Raw genomic sequence first — 19,536 nt, 5'->3', positions numbered from 1 at the left:
GACCAGTCAGAGGTTTGAACTCCCAGCTTCTCAACTCCGTCTTCTGGTACCCTCCAGCGACCACCGTTGGATTTGCAGCCGCTGCGAAGGAGTGTTCAAAACTCCGTCTCACGAGCTTCCCCTAGTGGTACAACAGTTAACCACAGTGGTGGGAGATGCCATTTGAGTTGATGTTGACTTTTGGCTTAAGGGGGATTTCAAAGACCAGGGCGCGCGCACGCACACACACACACACACACACACACACACACACACACCCCTACCTCTAATACTCGTTTCATTATCTATAATTACACAATTATTCACTTTTCCAGTACCAGAAAAAAAAAAAAAAAACATTTTATCTTGCCTAATTAGCGGTAAGTATAAGAAATAGAAATTAGCAGCTGTTGGCCAATTATAACTTTTTTATTCATGCTATCACTTGGAGACTTTATCTATTTAGAGTTTTATTTTCTTTTTTTTTTTTTTTTAATTTTTTTTTTCAACGTTTATTTATTTTTGGGACAGAGAGAGACAGAGCATGAACGGGGGAGGGGCAGAGAGAGAGGGAGACACAGAATCGGAAGCAGGCTCCAGGCTCTGAGCCATCAGCCCAGAGCCTGACGCGGGGCTCGAACTCCCGGACCGCGAGATCGTGACCTGGCTGAAGTCGGACGCTTAACCGACTGCGCCACCCAGGCGCCCCTAGAGTTTTATTTTCAATTGTGTAATAATATTTTTACTCAGGCTACTATCATTCAAAAGTCTTAGCCAATTTATTTTTAAATCTCTGTTGAGACAATTTATAAGATAAGGATGAATCATGAAAATAATGTCTTAGTAATAGAATTTACAGACTTTCTACATGCAACTCAATTTCCTAATTGAATTAAACCCGAAGTAAATTGTCAGAGTATTTTTCTGTGCCAAAGCAACCCAGTCATTGTAGCACAAAGGGTATGTCTGCTGTATTTTTGCTTGACAAATTACTTATGACTTAAGAAATTAAAATACCCCCAGGCTTCACAAGACTAGGCAATGAAGTCACAACAATATTAAAGCCTAACTTTGCCACTTCATCAACCAACCTCCACTTACTCTCTTTACTCTTCCTGTTTTGCTTTATTTCGTTAGTCTCCAAGGCATACTTCAAAATGCTCACGGTCGATTCTACTCGTATCCAGCTCCACTCAGCTCCATCACTTACAATGTAGTGGTGATTTCAGATAATATAGTTAGAAACTAATTATGGGCTGGAGAATACGTCTTGAAACGGAGGCCAGGTGTCTTTTGTTTCACTCTTCCCTCTGAATAGAACTCAGCCACTCAGTTATCAGGGGGGTGGCTGGAGAACCACAGCGTTCCTTCACCTGGAGTCCCATCCACTGGGCACACACAACCATCAGCTCAGACTAGCAGGGACATCCTGTGACACTTACCTTTGACATCATTTCCCCAAAATTAATTTGTTTTAGATTTTGATAAAATACTTACCTGATTTTTTTTTTTACCGCAAACTTAACAAGCTAATTGAGAATGTATTGGGGGCACCTGGGTGGCTCAGTTGGTTGAAAGTCTGACTCTTGATTTCTGCTCAGGTCATGATCTCACAGTGTGTGGGTTTGAGTCCTATGTGGGGCTCTGCACTGATGGCGAGAAGCCCTCCTTGGGATTCTCTTTCTTTCTCTCTCTTTGCCCCTTCTCTGCTCATGCTGTTACTCTATCGAATAAGTCATCTTTAAAAAATGTATTTGGGGGGCGCCTGGGTGGCGCAGTCGGTTAAGCGTCTGACTTCAGCCAGGTCACGATCTTGTGGTCCGTGAGTTCGAGCCCCGCGTCGGGCTCTGGGCTGATGGCCCGGAGCCTGGAGCCTGTTTCCGATTCTGTGTCTCCCTCTCTCTCTGCCCCTCCCCCGTTCATGCTCTGTCTCTCTCTGTCCCAAAAATAAATAAACGTTGAAAAAAAAAATGTATTTGGGAGAAACATGTGAAAGACCAGCAAAAATATATATTAAAAAATGTTTTTAGGGGCGCCTGGGTGGCGCAGTCGGTTGGGCGTCCGACTTCAGCCAGGTCACGATCTCGCAGTCCATGAGTTTGAGCCCCGCGTCGGGCTCTGGGCTGATGGCTCAGAGCCTGGAGCCTGTTTCCGATTGTGTGTCTCCCTCTCTCTCTGCCCCTCCCCCGTTCATGCTCTGTCTCTCTCTGTCCCAAAAATAAATAAACGTTGAAAAAAAAAATTAAAAAAAAAATGTTTTTAATGCTTTTTTTTTTTTAATTCTTTTAAGGTTTCTTTATTTTTGAAAGAGAGACAGAGTGCGAGCGGGGGAGGGGCAGAGAGAGAGGGAGACACAGCATCTGAAACAGGCTCCAGGCTCTGAGCTGTCAGCACAGAGCCCGACGCGGGGCTGGAACTCACGGACCTTGAGATCACGACCTGAGCCGAAGTCGGCGGCTCAACCGACTGAGCCACCCAGGCGCCCCAATGCTTATTTATTTTTGAGAGAGAGAGAACGCAAGCGAGGAGAACAGAGAGAGAGGGAGGGAGACACAGAATCTGAAGTAGACTCTGGGCTCTGAGCTGTCTGCATAGAACCCAACATGGGGCTCAAACCCACCAACTACGCGATCATGACCTGAGCGGAAGTCAGATGCTTCACCGACTGAGCCATCCAGATGCCCCCAAAATATAGATTTTTAAAAAAAACAAACAAAGGAGGACTTGCCAAACTATATATCAACCCATATTACATTTTCTTTTTCAGTGCTGGGTCTCTTTTATTTTTCAGAACACTTTTAAAAAAAAAATTGGGGGCGCCTGGGGTGCCAAATTTGATCTCAGCTTGGGTCTTGATCTCAGGGTCGTGAGTTCAAGTCCTGTGTGGGGCTTCATGCTGGGCATGGAGCCTATTTATAAATAAATAAATAAATAAATAAATAGAAAATTTCGCAAATGCAGAAAAATATCACAATGGAACTCCGTATGCTTACTGTATTAGATTCATATTCCTGCTGTAACAAATTATCATACATTTGTGGCTTAAAACAATACAAATTTAGTCCCTTACGGTTCTGGAGAATTAAAGTCCGAAATCGAGGTGTCCGCAGGGCCGCGTTTCTTCTGACGGTTTCAGGAAAGAATCTGTTCCTTGTCTTTTCTGCCCTCTAGTGGCTCCCTGCATTCTTTGACGGGTGGCTCCTTCCTCTGTGTAGCCATCCGGAAGCATAGCATCTTTTCTCTTGGACTCTGTTTCCCCTGGTTCCACTGTCACATGGTCGTCTTCTTTTCTGGCTTTGACCCTCTTGTCTCCCTCTTATAAAGTCTCTTCTGATTATATGGGGCTCACCTGGAGAATCCAAGATCATCTTCTCACTAATCACGATCCTTAATCGCACCTGCAAAAATCTTTTTCATTCTGGCGATGAGGACAGGGCATCTTTGGCAGGTGGCCCGTGATTTTGTCTTCCATCCGTACCGACAATTCATAGTCACTCTTGTCCCCATGCATATTCCAACTCACTTCCATTTTAGTATGTTTATTCTAAAAACACAATAATAAACTAACATCGCACCCAAAACATCAACAGGATGTCTTGATCTCGTTAATGAATCTTCCATTTTCCCTGATGGTTACTTCTTTTTTACAGTTGAATCAGAATCATGATCAACACAACCCACATGGTTGATGTTTTAACTCGAGAGCTTCTGAAATACCCCACCCTGATCTTCCTTCTATGAAAGACATATTGGGGCACCTGGGTGGCTCAGCTGGTTAAGCATCCACAACTCTTGACCTCAGCTCAAGTCATGATTTCAGGGTTATAAGTTAGAGCTCCACGTCAGGCTCTATGCCCACAGCACAGAGCCCGCTTTGGGATTTTCTCTCTCTCTGCATCTCTCTGCCCCTCCCCTGCTGGTGCTCTCTCTCTTTCAAAATAAATAAATAAAAAAAAAAAAAAAAAAAAAAAAGATGTGTTGTCCCGGCTCTGTTGTCTACTGGCAACATTCAGTTGTTCCCTCAGGCATTGCCTCAACTATAGAGAGCCACAACACCCAAGGCCACACCTCTTCTGGGAGGCCCATCTCCAACAACTTGTCAACAAAAAGAAAAAAAGGCCTGACCATCTCAAACCAACCCTGTCTCAGAGTCAGCTTCCTGGAAAATCCACGCTGTAACAGTTGTTACCAGGATGCTTTCAATAGAGAAGCAGCTAAAATTGGGTTTTAGAACGGAATCACTTCTTACTATGATGATAAGGTCACCATCACAGGTTGTTAGAACTTTCTCCAGTGGTGAATGATCTGATATATGCTGGAAGGAAATGCATTAGCTGGTACACTATGTAAGGTGTCTGTATTAGTGGCCATTGCCAAGTACAAGAAAAAGACGATGAAAACCTGACAGAGTTAATTTCCAGTTGGAAACTACATGTGACATTCATGTGATAGCTTACACAGAGGCTGTCATCTCTGATAGTGGGAGGAGAGAGAAAGCCAAAGACTGGGCCCAGGACTTACTCATCAGAGTAGCCAAGCTCCACAGAGAGTTCAGCTCCCTACAAGGCAGGTCTTCTATGCCAAGGTCGGGGCCCTGACCAAAAAGGAAGGAGAACCTGACACATAGACTGAGGACATTTAGTTTGATGACCTACAGGATCTTGAATCATCAGATTTCTCTGAAACCTCTGACTCTGAGAGCTCACCTCTCCCTATTAAAAACTAGCACTTCTTGGGGAACCTGGGTGGCTCAATCAGTGGAACATCTGACTCTTGATTTCGGCTCAGGTCATGATCCCAGGGTCGTGGGATCGAGCCCTGCATCAGGCTCTGCACAGAGCATGAAGCCTGATTAATATTCTCTCTCTCTCTCTCTCTCTCTCTGACCCTCTCCCCTGCTTATGTGTTCTCTCTTTATTAAATTTTTTTTTTCAACGTTTATTTATTTTTTTTGGGACAGAGAGAGAGCATGAACGGGGGAGGGGCAGAGAGAGAGGGAGACACAGAATCGGAAACAGGCTCCAGGCTCTGAGCCATCAGCCCAGAGCCCGACGCGGGGCTCGAACTCCCGGACCGCGAGATCGTGACCTGGCTGAAGTCGGACGCTTAACCGACTGCGCCACCCAGGCGCCCCTATGTGTTCTCTCTTTAAAAAACAAACAAAAAAACCAAAAAGCTAGCAATTCTCCTCTGACTTGATGATGTAGACATTTTTTTTTTTCTGACACAAGGCAACACGTGCTTCTCCTCCAGACCTTAATGCGGGTTAAGTCACAGTATTACCTAGTCAAGAGTGTGCTGGGCCCAAGAAGGGATAACAGATTATATCACAAAGGAAACTGCAAGACTGCCTGCCTGTACGTGCCCACGGGGGCCAGGGGAATGTGCATGCTATTGGCTTCTGAAGGTGCGAGATCAGCAGGCCAGAATAGAGGGTTGGATAAGGAAAATTTTATTGATTTGGGGGCATTTTCACAGGACATTGGATTTAATGCTTTGCCTAGAGCCCGGGGAAATGGTGCCGACTTTCTCCCAGGAAGTCCTCCAGAAGCATGGGGAAAGTAATGTTGCGCTCAACGAAGTTGGAATGCTAGAACGGCCGTGGTGGACAGTAGAAGTAAAAGGCTCAGAGAAGCAAGGGTGCTAAAGTGGATGTACTCTGTAAAGTGGAAAATTCTCCCGGTGATAGTGCCTCACAGAAAGGCCTGGAGGACACATCATGTACTGAGGCACGAAGGAATGTCCTGGTCAGAGGCTCACCTGTGTCACTCACTAAGAAGTTCAAGAGTGGCTTTCCTGTGTAGGCCACGGCTGGTGGTAGGAGAGGTCATATGGAACTAGGCTTCCGGAGAGGAACAGGGATGATAGGACCCCAAAACAGCAGACACGGGGTGGCAACCCTTAACCATCAGAAATCACATGGACGGGCGCCCGGGTGGCTCGGGTGGTTAGGCTTCCGACTTCGGCTCAGGTCATGATCTCACAGCTTGTGAGTTCAAGCCCCACATCAGGCTCTGTGCTGACAGTTCAGAGCCTGGAGCCTGCTTGGGATCCTGTGTCTCCCTCTCTCTGCCCCTCCCCCACCTGCGCTCTGTCTCTGTCTCAAAAATAAATAAACATTAAAAAAAAAAAGAGGGGGGTGGGAGGGAGGGGTGGGTGGGTGATGGTTATTGAGGAGGGCACCTTTTGGGATGAGCACTGGGTGTTGTATGGAAACAAATTTGACAATAAATTTCATATATTGAAAAAAAAAAGAAATCATATGGACAAAATTATCGTAATGTATGTTAAGGTCAGGTCAGGGGTGCTGGATCCTCGGTATTATCGAGACAGTTAAAAGACATGGTGTGCTTGATGGTTTATGTGTCAGCTTGGCTGAGCCACCAGTTGCCCAGCTATTTGGTCTAACATTTTTCTGGGTGTTTCTGTGAGGGTATTTTGCTGGATGAGATTATTATTTAAATCAGTAGACTTTGAGTAAAGCAGATTGTACTCCACGACATGAGTGGGACTCATCCAATCAGCTGAAGGCCTGAATTGAACAAAAAGACCGGCCTCTCCCGAGCAAGAGAAGCCTCCAGCCGACTAACTGCAGATTCCGTCTGCAGCATTGACTCTTCTTGATTCTACAGCCGATGGCCTTCGGACTCGAGCCGGAATTTTGGCCCTCCTGGGTCTCTAACCTGTCAGCCCATGCTGCAGATTCTGGACTTACCAGACCCCAGAATCTTGTGAGCTAATTCCTTATAATGAATATCTTTACAATATATTTCCTATCGGTCCTCTGGAATGATTCCTCTGGGGAGTCTTAGGTGACTGTGCTGCAAAACAGATGGGCAGCCAAAGTGGCAGACTCATTCTATACCCTCAAAAGAAAATCAAGGGCATACGATCAGGAGGCTCAGGGCAGTCACTCAAAAAAAAAAAAAAAGTTATATTCCCTTGCCCAGTTTTCAGAACCAGAATCCATTGACTTTCGAAGAAACTAGGTCATTGGGAGGAAGAACCCCACAACATCTCAGCAAGTGTACATCGTAATGTTTACTCGTGCCCTTGCCCTTTCCCCAAAAGGCCTAAGGCCATTTACGTCGGTAACTATGCGAGCGGGAAAGGGGAATGCCCAAGTATTTCAAGGACCGTTTGACACAGAGTGCCAGCTGACGTGGACATTCAGAGACCTGAAGTGTCATCGTGTCCCCACTGCTAGAAGGGGGACATATGGGGACCAGGTAGTAAATGACACACGTGACTAGGTCCAGCTCACGGTGGGTCCACCCCACCTACAGATTCACCCGGGGGTCCTCTCCCTCCGTCCTCCAGTGTAGAACCAAAATAGCCACACCGGGTAGTTGGTAACTGGACTGGGGACTAAAAGCTAACGCGATGGAAAAGGCCAAACAGTAGGCTCTGCCCTGGCCAGGAGGAGAAATATTATATCCTGAGGGAAATGGTGCAAATAAGGCTCTTCTTAAAGATTCTAGAATTCAGGGGTGGTAATCCTCCATGCGATCCACCAGTATCACCACTCATTTTGGAGAATGACAACAGACTACAAAACTCAACCAACTATGGCACCTGATGTGACATTTTGCCAATACATTCTTTCCTATCTTCGTCAGAAAAGAGGGTCAGAAACAGGTCACATTCACGTGGAATGGACAAGAGTGAAAAAATGTACAGTTTTCCTCTAGGGTGATGCTTACTCTCCTGTCCTTTGTCATACTACAGTCTAGAGACGTCTGGACTGTCTCAGCATCCCGCATGATATACCGATAAAAGACATCATTTGATGTAAGTTGCATGTACTTTAGACGTGTGAAATAAACCCTATGAGGATTCAGGAACCTGCGGCAAGACGAGAATTTTGAATGGCCAGGCGATCAGCTGTGTGCTGACATTCCATCTAAATTAAAGAACAAATTATTGCATCTTGCCATGAAGAAAGAACAAATCCTTGGAGGCCTCCTTAGTTTTTGAAGACAGTCTAGTCCACACCAGATAATACTGCTCTGCCCCATATACCAGGCTTCCAGAAAAGGACAGAGCTCTATAGCAGATCCAAATTGTGGTCCAAGTGGCCCTGCCGCTTGGACACGAAATCAGAAGACCCTATATCGTTAGCGGTGGGAAAGACATTGTAGCGTTTACGGTGAGACCCAATGGAAGAATCACAAGCAGTCCCTAGGGTTCCCGATCAAAGTCATTCCATCTAAGCAGGGAATTATATGCCTTTAAAAAACCAATTCTGGCATGAAACTGGGCACTGGTAGAGGTGAAGTGTCTGACCATGACGTACCAAGTGACTCCGGGGCCATGACTCCCCTTCACGAGTCGGTTTCCTTTAGAGCCGCCAAGCACAAAAACACCCTCTTGTAAGATAAAAATGGCAGATCCGGGATCCACCACTGGGCGTGGTATTGGGGATTCCCTAGACCGAGACCAACCAGCCATTCACTATGGGATGATTACATTGAACCTTTTCCATCTTGGAAGGGGCAGAGATTTGTCCTTACTGGTACAGATACATATTCCGGATATGGTTATGCCTCCAGTGTCTGAAATGCTTTTGGTGGCACTATCATCCTTGAACTCACGGGATGCCTTATCCGGGTGGTGGCCCCCCCATAGCATTGTGTACGATCAAGAAACTAATTTCACAGCAAAGGAAGTGCAGAAGCAGTCCCACACTTGTGGGATTATTGGTCTTCCCACATACTTTATCCCCAGAAGCAGCTGGCCTAACTGGAAGGTAAAATGGCTTCCTGAAGACTCTGCTTCAGAGCCAGATCTAGGAGACGAAACCCAAAAGGACACGGTTGTGTCTTACGCACTGCAGTATATGCTTTGAATCAGAGACCCTTATACGCCATAGTCTCCATTATAGTTTGAATACAGGGTCTGGGAATCATGGACTAGAAATAGGAGTTTTTCTTACTATCATGTGAGCTCATAGATTTAAAAATATTTAATGCCATTTTACGCCCATATTTTTCATTCTGATGCTCGTATTGTCCCAGCTTTGGCCTTTTCAGGTTTGTTCCTATGTTCTTTTGGTATGTCCATAGTATTCTTGGATATCTTCCTTACCTTCTGGTGTGACAAGATGTCCAGGCTCATTTTGTTCACTTCTTGCCCCAGACCAAGAAGCAGCCATTTCACAAAAGAAATGGTGCCTTTTATTTTAAAAGGGAAATAGTATTTAGAGACCACAGTCTGGGTGCTGATGGACATGGGAAGGGCTTATAGCAGGTGAGTTTGTCGTTCTGACACCGTATTTTAAAACTTCGGTAAATGATTTGGAGCGCCTGGCTGGTTCAGTCGGTGCAGCATGTGACTTTTGATCTTGGGGTTGTGAGTTCGAGCCCCGTGTTGGGTATAGAGATTATTTAAAAATAAAATATTTTTTAAAATCTTTAATAAGTGAAAGTGTGGTATTAGTTCAACAATAGACAATAATCAGTGGAACGGAAGTCTGGAAACAGATTCTGTATAGGTACAGAGAGCGCTAAAATATAGATGTTTAAATCTTCTGGGATAAAGATGAAAATTCAAATGTTTGGAGAAAGGAAGACGTGACATTGGAACAGTGGACTATTCAGAAAAAAAAACACCTATATGACACCATGTACAAATACATCCTGACATATAAAAGTGCAAACGTAAAACACAAAACGTGGGACAGTGTTTATAATTTATGGCTAGGGAAGACATTCCTTTTTTTTTTTCAACGTTTATTTATTTTTGGGACAGAGAGAGACAGAGCATGAACGGGGGAGGGGCAGAGAGAGAGGGAGACACAGAATCCGAAACAGGCTCCAGGCTCTGAGCCATCAGCCCAGAGCCCGACGCGGGGCTCGAACTCACGGACCGCGAGATCGTGACCTGGCTGAAGTCGGACGCTTAACCGACTGCGCCACCCAGGCGCCCCAAGACATTCCTAATCAAGACAAAAATCCTAGAAGATATGAAGAAAAATGTAAACTTTACAACAAAAGATAACATACAAGCTATAACTGGCTGTAAGAGAAAAATCTCAACACAAAACACAGCATCTCTGTCCATACTCTAGAAAATGTTCCTGGGGTGCCTGGGTGGCTCAGTAGGTTGAGGATCCGACTTTGGCTCAGGTCATGATGTCATGGTTTATGGGTTTGAGCCCCGTGTCGGGCTCTGTGCTGAGAGAGAGTGAACGAGCAGGGCAAGGGCAGAGAGAGGGAGAGAGAGAATATCCCAAGCAGGCTTCACACTGTCAGTGCATGGCCCAAAGCAGAGCTTGAACTCATGAAATATGAGATCATGACTTGAGCTGAAATCAAGAGTCGGATGACTAAGCCACCCAGGCATCCCTCTTATAAAATCTTTTTGAAAATATCACTGGCCTACTCTTTCTTTTTTTTAATGTTTATTTATTTCTGAGAGACAGAGAGAGACAGAGGATGAGCATGAGCGGGGGAGGGGCAGAATGAGAGGGAGACACAAAATCCGAAGCAGGCTCCAGGCTCCGAGCTGTCAACACAGAGCCCAGTGCAGGGCTTGAAACTCACGAACTGAGAGATCATGACCTGAGCTGAAGTCAGGCGCTCAACCCACTGAGCCACCCAAGCACTCCTGACCTACTCTTTTTAACGGAAATTTGGCAGGGTGCCTGGGTGGCTCAGTGGGTTAAGCATCCGACTTTGGCTCTGCTCATGATCTCACGGTTTGTGAGTTAGCGTCTACATCAGGTGAACATAAGCCCTGCTTTGGGTGAGCCCCACTCCTCTCTCTCAAAAAAGGGGGGGGGAGGGGGAATTTGGCAATATCGACTAAAATTTGCACAATGACATTTGACCACGCATCCATCTAGGACATCAGAAAAATTACACGTTTTCCCAACACCTATATCCACCAATATGTTCACTGTAACATTATTTATAGTAGAAAAAATTGGAAACAATCTAAACGTCTATTAATGAGAGTGGCTAAAGAAATGATATTTCACTGTATATATTGCGTTTTGTGAAGTTGTCGAAATGAGTGTGTATTAAAATGAAAGATATTGCCAAGACTCTGTTATGTGCAAAAAGCAAGTTACAGAATAATGTTATAACTGATCTTATTTGTGTGTTCCTTGTCCATTATATTTGTGTGTATCATCTGTATAAACACATAGGAAAAAGACGTGAAGGATAAACACAGAATTGCGAACAATGGTTTTTCTCTTAAAGGGGAATGGACCCAGGGAGGGCAAAAAGAAGTTTTCACCTTCCACTTTATATCTCTATTATTAGACATTTTTCTTTTTGCAACATGGCTGTATTATTACAAAGGGGGGAATACCTTAAATATTGAAATCGTTATTTTCAGGGGATGGGTCTAATGGTGATTTTTCCCTCTTCTTTCTATTGTTCTATATTTTCCAAGTTTTGTATAGTGAGCTAGTATTTGCACAATGGGGATTCCTTTATTAAAATAATGGTACTGGGGGAGACGCCTGGGTGGCTCAGTCGGTTGAGCGTCCGACTTCGGCTCAGGTCATGATCTCGTGGTCCAGGTGTTCGAGCCCCGCGTCGGGCTCTGTGCTGACAGCTCAGAGCCTGGAGCCTGTTTCAGATTCTGTGTCTCCCTCTCTCTCTGACCCTCCCCTGTTCATATCTGTCTCTCTCTGTCTCAAAAATAAATAAACATTAAAAAATAATGGTACTGGGGCATCTGGCTGGCTTACCTGGTAGAGCGTGAAACTCTTGATCTCAGGATCGTGAGTTTGAGCCCCGAGTCGGGCTCTGTGCTGACAGCTCAGAGCTTGGAGCCTGCTTCAGATTCTGTGCCTCCCTCTCTCCCTGCCCCGGCCCAACTCGTGCTCTGTCTCTCTCTCTCTCTCTCTCTGCCTCTCAAAAATAAATAAAACATTAACAAATTTAAAAAAGAAAAAGAAAACTCATCTAATAATACATCTTAAACAGGTAAATTGTAATGTAAGTTATATGTCAAGAAAGTTATTTCCAAACAATCTCTTAAAAACCCATGCTACTGATAATCATTTTCTATATAACTAAGGGGCCCAATCCTTTGGCCCATGCTCCTTACCACACGACACACACACACTCACTGTTCTGGTGATGACTGTTTCTAGTGCAGCTGCTGAGACGTGACGGCCACACCCATTTGAGTACCTGTCCATTTGCTCCGGTGTTGTCGGTGGTCGCCAGTCTTCCCCAGGAACTGTACCACCTTCTGTTTGTCCTGCTAAAGCATTCTCCCCTGACTCTAAGAATCAGATCATTGCCAAGAGTAGCGACCATTCACGATGATCTGTAAGACTGCCTTTATCAACAATTGGTTTGTGGCACACCGGGGATTAAAACTGGCTTCTTGGCGTTTCGGTGGTTGTAAGAGTAATACTAAAGGGGCACCTGGGTGGCTCAGTTGGTTGAGCCTCTGACTCCGGACTTCAGCTCAGGCCATGATCCCAGGGTTGTGGGATCAAGCCTCGCATCAGGCTCTGGGCTGAGCATGGAGTCTGCTTAGGATTCTCTGCCCCTCTACCCTGCTCTTGCTCTCTCTAAAAAAAACCAACAACAACAGAAAGATGACATTTCTCAAGTGCTTACTATGTGCAAAGCACTGTTTTAAATATTTTACATGTATAACTGGTTATATATGCAGAAGTTCTAAATTTTTTTGTGAGATTGAACAGCTCAATTTAAAATTTAATAAGCTCTTGCTGTGTGCAAGGCTGAAGCATGACAAAGATGATCTTACTAGAAAAAAGTCACAAATTCTGAGTTATCTCTCAAGGCATAATAAAAGACTATCATCCTTTTAAGTAATTTGGAAACCCAAAAAGCTCTGGGAGTCTACAATTCTTTTTTTTTTTTTTTTTTAATTTTTTAATGTTTTATTTCTGACAGAGAGAGAGAGAGAGACAGAGTGTGAGAGAGGGAGGGGCAGAGAGAGAGGGAGAAACAGAACTCGAAGCAGGCTCCAGGCTCCGAGCTGTCAGCACAGAGCCCGACGCAGGGCTCGAACCCTCAAACTGTGAGATCATGACCTGAGCTGAAGTCGGACGCCCAACCAACTCAGCCACCCAGGCGCCCCATCTGGGAGTCTACAATTCTTTTGATGACTCACTTGGCAGCAAACAATCTGACCTTAATCGGTGACAGGTTATCTACAGACATTCTTTTAGTGTAAATATTTACACATTTTGCTGCACATATATACCTGTTTGATCATGGAGTTCTGCCTCACGCTTCACCAGGATTACGTAATATAAATAGGATTTCAGATCTCTTGGTTCTTCTTTGCACTTCATTTGTAAACACACACACACACACACACACACACACACACACACAGATGCATGTCATTGGAGTTAAGTGGTTGTTTCTGTTTTGAAAGCACCACGAAAGATGGTTCCCCAAAGATGGATAATGTAACAACCTTGTGACAACCATAGTTCTCGTTCTTTTTATTCATTATTTAAAATCAAGTAACACTCATAACATACTTCAAAAAATGTAAACCATATCTTTCTCCCATTGGTTTTCATTCTAAGAGAAAAAAATGGCAAGAGATGATTATAGCAAAACAAGTTTCTCCGTGGAATGTGTAAATTAAAACCATGTATATGAGATCCACATTCAATAGGATTAATTCAACATAATAACCATTGATTGCTAGTCACCAAAGTTCACATCAATGAGACAATGTTTTAGGCACCATTTAAAAAAAAAGACAAAAAAAATTTACCCAGAGAGGTAACAATAAGGAACATTAACTTTGAAAATAATCTTAAAATTGTTTCTTTTCTCTTCATGTACTCTCCAACATGATTATGTGGAATAAGCGAACCAGAGTCTGTAATGATTGACACAGATTGTTACAGTTCAGCACTCGTGTGTCTACCGTCATTCTAGGATTATAGAAACACCAAGTCATGTAGTCGTTCACCCAAATTCGGGAGAATGGTTTGCTAGTTATTCTGGTATCAGGTGAAGATTGGTCGCTCAGGAAGGTTTAGTGAAGACTCGGGGATTTAGAAAGATCTGGATTCGGAAGCAGAGACAGCTTTTTACCAGCTGTGAAATTTCCAAGAGTTAAGCATCTTGTTGGGAACATACTCTATTTTAAAACACAAAGGACCTAACTTTAAAGCCTTTATAGTCTTTCTTCTTTTTTTTTCTTAAAGATTACATGCTTCCTTTGCATTTCCAACTAAATCTTTGCAGGCAGTTACTGGGGAACAAATGAATCAGCTTATGAAATGGGTCTTTAGTCTTTCACATCCTTGTCACTGGGTCAGACCTAAGGAAATTATTCAAATATAGTGCACTCTTTGAAGTCTGCGAGGCTTTGTACTTGATTGAACCAAAGGCAATATAGAATCAAAAGTACTCTTAAAAGGATTTTATTAATCCATAGATTCAGTTTTTGAATACTATAAAGTTGGATTAATAGATTGGGAAAGTCCTCTTAACGGTAATAAAGGCTGCTTTGGTCGCCCCTGGAAACAATCATGGAGTATTTTGAGGCTTTTGGAAATCTAGTGTAAACTCTCCAAGAAATCTTGTTTGCTACTATTATGTACATAAAGGCCACATTTAAAAGCATTCTGTTTACAAAATCATTTTGGCTTCAGCTTCCCATTTAATGAACATCACATTACTGTATGCGAAGTGTTAATACAGTTCAAGATGAGAAGCATTTCTCAGGGAAAGGGTATCATATGATTAGATAGTTTTTCATTTCCTTTTTATCATGTTTATTAAAAATACTTAGTAATTAGCTACATCATCCGTTAGTTTTAAATTTTAAATTTAAATAGGTTTAAATTTAAATTGAATAATTGAAATGAAATAATATCAATGATATCTGATTCAAGTATACCTGACTTCTAAGACACTTAGTCAAAATGTTTTGCCTGGAGCAAACATTTTTACTATTTCGGTGTCACCATCCACATTCTCCATAATGATGTGTAAGAAAATAGGTCAGTTATTTTATATAGATATATCTATATGGATAAAGATATCTGGCTAAGGTTATACAGAAATTTGGCAACCTTGCATAAGAACTCAGATCTTTGTAGTTATTGTTCATTTTAATATTATTGTACCACAAACCACTCTTCCATAACCTCAAAATTATATGGCCAATTTTAGAATTTTGTGGATTCAGTTAGATCACATTTTCCCTTTTCTTCAGCACACACACACACACACACACACACACACACACACCTGACACAGCATGGTAATGAAAAGAACCCCAACTAAGGTGTAAGGAGAACTAGAGATCTAGGCTTGCTTCTGCTCAGGTGTGACCTTGGTTAAGTATCAACTTTGGGGGCCCTGCATTTCCGTTTGTTTCTTCTGCCTCCTTAGTTCTATTCTAAGTCTTAAAAAACATCAGAACCCTTTAGCCTGAATGTTAGTTTTACCCCACCATTAGTATTATAAAGGGTGTCCAGAAGTTAAATCATATTTTATATTTTAGTTGTTTAACTTTACAAGTAGGCACAGGTGCCTGTTTAAACCTTAAACTGTTGTTAGATACCCAGTTTTTGAGTTGGTGCCATTTTGGACTGGTGCAAAACTGTAACGTAAGATTTAAAATGGTAGCAGTAAAAAGAAATTGTTTCACATTTGGCGGGGACAGGTATTCTTACCTGATCAATTACAGTTTGAACTCACTCAAGTGAAACGAATGCAAGGAGATCAAGAAAATGTTGACAATACAACTATTCAAAATCTTATAGTGATGTTATAATTTATATTCTTCTCTCCATAAGCACTATTAAAAATACTTCCATGAACCTAGAAAATGTACGATTATTTAAAATATAATCAAATATCTACTTCAAAGATGCACAAAACCACATTGAAACATGATTCCGGATGGAGTTATGTCTCCTGGGATTTCCCTCCCACTCATTTCCACTTGGGAGGAGCAGTGTTTCAGGGCACGGGGGCACAGGGCATACGTGAAACCAAGAGATCCCTCAGGTCCAGGAAAGCCTGCACCTTCCTCTGCTCCCTCTGCAGAATGTGGAAATGGGAAAGAATATGAGAAAACAACATTCTCATCCATTGTAAATATAATAGTATGCCCGTGAGCAGCTGAGACCAAGCTCATTATGTATTTGCATAATGCTTTCTCGGTTTACAAAGCTTTGTCACATGATTCGCTTGGTTCTCAAAATTAGTCCATGAAACACAATAAATGGGGTTATTATTCTCATCTTGCAGTTAAGACAATGGATGCTTAGCAAGGTTAAGGGACTCACTCGTGTTCAGATACCGGTACAGCAAAGGCAAGCTTAGAACCCAGGTATTCTGATTTCTCGTTAAATATTCTTTCCACCATATCACTTTGGTTTTCAAACAAATGAAGATACTGCAGGTTGACAGTAAACCTCATAATTCCAAAAAGGTGGCTGCATTCGGTGCCCCTTTGTGATTGGGAATGCTTCACAGAACAGAACAGAAATGTATGCTGTAAACTATTGTTATCAAAATGTCCCTTCCAGGAGGAGAATTTAATCAATAAGTTAAAAATTAGAAAACTCAAAAGTCATTTTATAGCCTTAACTCAGGATTCTATCTTTAATTTTACTGAAACGCAATTTGAATGCTAAATATATCAAACATCTAACCAATCTTCCTTGCCCAGAAAAATCTTTCTTTCCTATACTTTTCTTGTCCCAGAACCGGGAAATTCAGAAACTTAATTGGACAAAAAAGCGATCACTAAAAACATTCCGTATTTACCTATACTGATAATTTTGACAACAGTTCAAGGTAAATTGCATTTACTTTCTTTGAAAATGTCGGTATATAAATGAACTTTTCTTGTCTAATTAAGGACACTATACTATAACATCAAAACACTTGCTGATGAATGGTCCTTCATTTTTATTTTTACAAATATTTGCGATAAAATATTTTGCTTGGATCCTTAGATATCTCTACAAAACATAAATCTATCAAGAGCAAGAAATCAGAGAACAAAAATGAGTATAAAACTTATTTTCTTACGTTCAGGTAAATTAAGGGAGGATAAATATTTCAAAGAATGGTTTAAAATCTGGCACATTAAACATGGAATTATTATTTTCGTCCTAGCGGATGATACCTCTGAGATCGTTTCCTCTGTAAGCAAACACTGCACTTTTAAATCCACTTTGCTATTCAGCATTAACAGATGAGCTCAGGAGAATGTAATTCCTGATAGAATCTTTTCGATCAGATTATATATGCACAAAAAACCCATTTCAAACTGTCAAGAAAAATGAGTAATATTGGTATATGCGAACATTAAGGTTAGCTATGTGCTAACAAAGGGAGAACGGGGATCATTCCGGAGACACTCCAGTTTCAAGAAAAGGTTGTCTGCTTTGCCTGATAATTTAGCACAACCCCCAATCTGGTAGTGTCACCAGCAAGCATAGCGCTCTGAATTAAATACCTTACAAAATAGCATTAGCATCGATTTATAACTGTGTCCTAAATGCTGCCACTGCGTCTCCTGCTGAAGTTAACGTTGGTATTGATCCTGGGATGACACCCAGTCTGTTCACGGGAGTCCTCTGGCCTGTGGGAAGTCAGCAGAAGCATTCTTTCCTGGGTTTTACCGCTTCCTCAGAAGAATGCACCGTATTTGGAACAAAGCCGCTTTTAACCCCTTCCCAGCCATCTTGAATACAAATCTCTCCCCTTTTGATAAGTTCATATATGTCTCTGGTCAGGATTGTAAAGGATTCCTCCACATTTGTGGCATCCTTTGCTGAGGTTTCTATATACTTCATACCACAGTCTGCTGACAGCTTTTCAGCTTCTTCCCTTGTAACCTGACGTCGCGAAGCCAGGTCACATTTATGTCCCACCAGCAGAAATACAATCCGAAATGGCTGTACGTGCATTTTTGCTTCTTCCAGCCAATCTTTCACGTGTTCAAAAGATCGTCGGTTGGTAATGTCAAATACTAAAAATCCGCCAACTGAGTTGCGGTAATAAGATCGAGTTATGGATCTGAAAAATAAATAGAAAAACAGGTTGTGAAAAGAATAAGTTGTTCTGCTCCCACCGTAATAAAATCTGAAGGTGACGTAATGTGACTTCACTAGAATTTATAAGCCAAATAGAAAGTGCCTTTTTTTTTTTTTTTTAAATATTTATTTATTTTTGAGAGGCAGAGACACAGCGCGAGCAGGGGAGGGACAGAGAGAGGGAGACACAGAATCCGAAGCAGGCTCCAGGCCCTGAGCTGTCAGCACAGAACCTGATGCGGGGCTCGAACTCACGAATAGTGAGATCATGACCTGAGCTGAAGTCAGACGCTTAACCAACTGAGCCACCCAGGTGCCCCAGCCAAGTAGGAAGTGTCTTAAGTGAACCAAAATATTCTGAGACTAAGAGGAGAGCGGGTTTCATCCACTGACAGAACATTAAAGTGTAGTTATTTTCAGATAGATAAATAAGCACTTACATGGTATGTTATCTCACACTTAAGACTATGTGTTTTTATTTTAAAGAATCTGATAGAGGGGCCCCTGGGTGGCTCAGCCGGTTGAGCGTCCAACTTGGGCTCAGGTCATGCTCTCACGGTTTGTGAGTTCGAGCCCCATGTGGGGCTCTGTGCTGACAGCTCAGAGCCTGGAGCCTGCTTCAGATTCTGTGTCTCCTTCTCTCTCTGCCCCTCTCGTGTGTCCTGTCTTTCTCTGTCTTTCTCTCTCTCTCTCTCTCTCTCTCTCTCTGTCTCTCTCAAAATAAACATAACAACAACAACAACAAAAAAGTATCTGATAGATTATTACATTACTGTGATTAAAAATATGACGATAGGAAGATTTGGTGAAGGGCAGAGGTTACCCAACAAACCAGATCTTAAGAATTTCTCTGTCCCTGTCATTTAATTCAAGGATCCCCTCTCTCCATCAGTTGGGGAAGAAGAAACAAAGCCAAGCCTGTCATAACGTGCGTTACAGGAATGGTCCCGTGCGATACCTATTCGAGAAACAGGAAGTTGCTTGCACATGGGTTATGAATCTGTGCTAGGCCTTCCATTTGGCCCCTAAATCTAGTGTCTGCTCTTGTCTGGGCCCTGGGAAGGTGTCATCTACAGAAAGCTTTTCCACACTCCCTTGTCCTTGGGCTTGCTGTGGGGCTTAGCCAATGGAGGCATCAGCTGGTGACCAGAGGAAGGTCAGGGTATCTACCCTTCTCTTTGTCTCCCCTAGACCCTGGCTTGGCAGTAGCTCATTCCTATTTCTGGTCAAGGTTCTCGTTGGGTAGTGCCTTTCTCATGGGTTCTGCTGGGCTCAGGTAATCCCAATCTCTTTCCTGTCTCTTTTGGCCGGTGAATGGCTTCTCACTGTGGCTAACTCTTTTTTTTTTTTAATTTTTCAAAAAAAAATTTTTTTTTAATTTTTTTTTTAACATTTATTTATTTTTGAGACAGAGAGAGAGAGAGCATGAACAGGGGAGGGTCAGAGGAAGAGGGAGACACAGAATCCGAAACAGGCTCCAGGCTCTGAGCTGTCAGCACAGAGCCTGATGCGGGGCTCGAACCCACAGA

At 42.8% G+C, this 19,536-nt stretch overlaps 1 protein-coding gene across 1 annotated transcript in view; it reads right to left on the bottom strand.

Moving 5' to 3' along the window:
• Positions 1–13,405: 13,405 nt before the first annotated feature.
• The window catches only part of RAB39A (RAB39A, member RAS oncogene family), a 32,101-nt gene continuing 25,970 nt past the window's right edge, over positions 13,406–19,536 (bottom strand). The window contains exon 2 of the mRNA XM_045482672.1: positions 13,406–17,990. Coding sequence (XP_045338628.1) covers positions 17,564–17,990 — 427 coding nt within the window. The 3' untranslated portion in view covers positions 13,406–17,563. The remainder of the gene's footprint in view (positions 17,991–19,536) is intronic.

The sequence above is a fragment of the Leopardus geoffroyi genome, chromosome D1 (assembly GCF_018350155.1).
Source record: "Leopardus geoffroyi isolate Oge1 chromosome D1, O.geoffroyi_Oge1_pat1.0, whole genome shotgun sequence".
NCBI classification, from domain to species: Eukaryota; Metazoa; Chordata; class Mammalia; order Carnivora; family Felidae; genus Leopardus; species Leopardus geoffroyi.
Note: the sequence above shows the minus strand (reverse complement) of the source record. Positions and strands in the feature narration are given on the sequence as shown.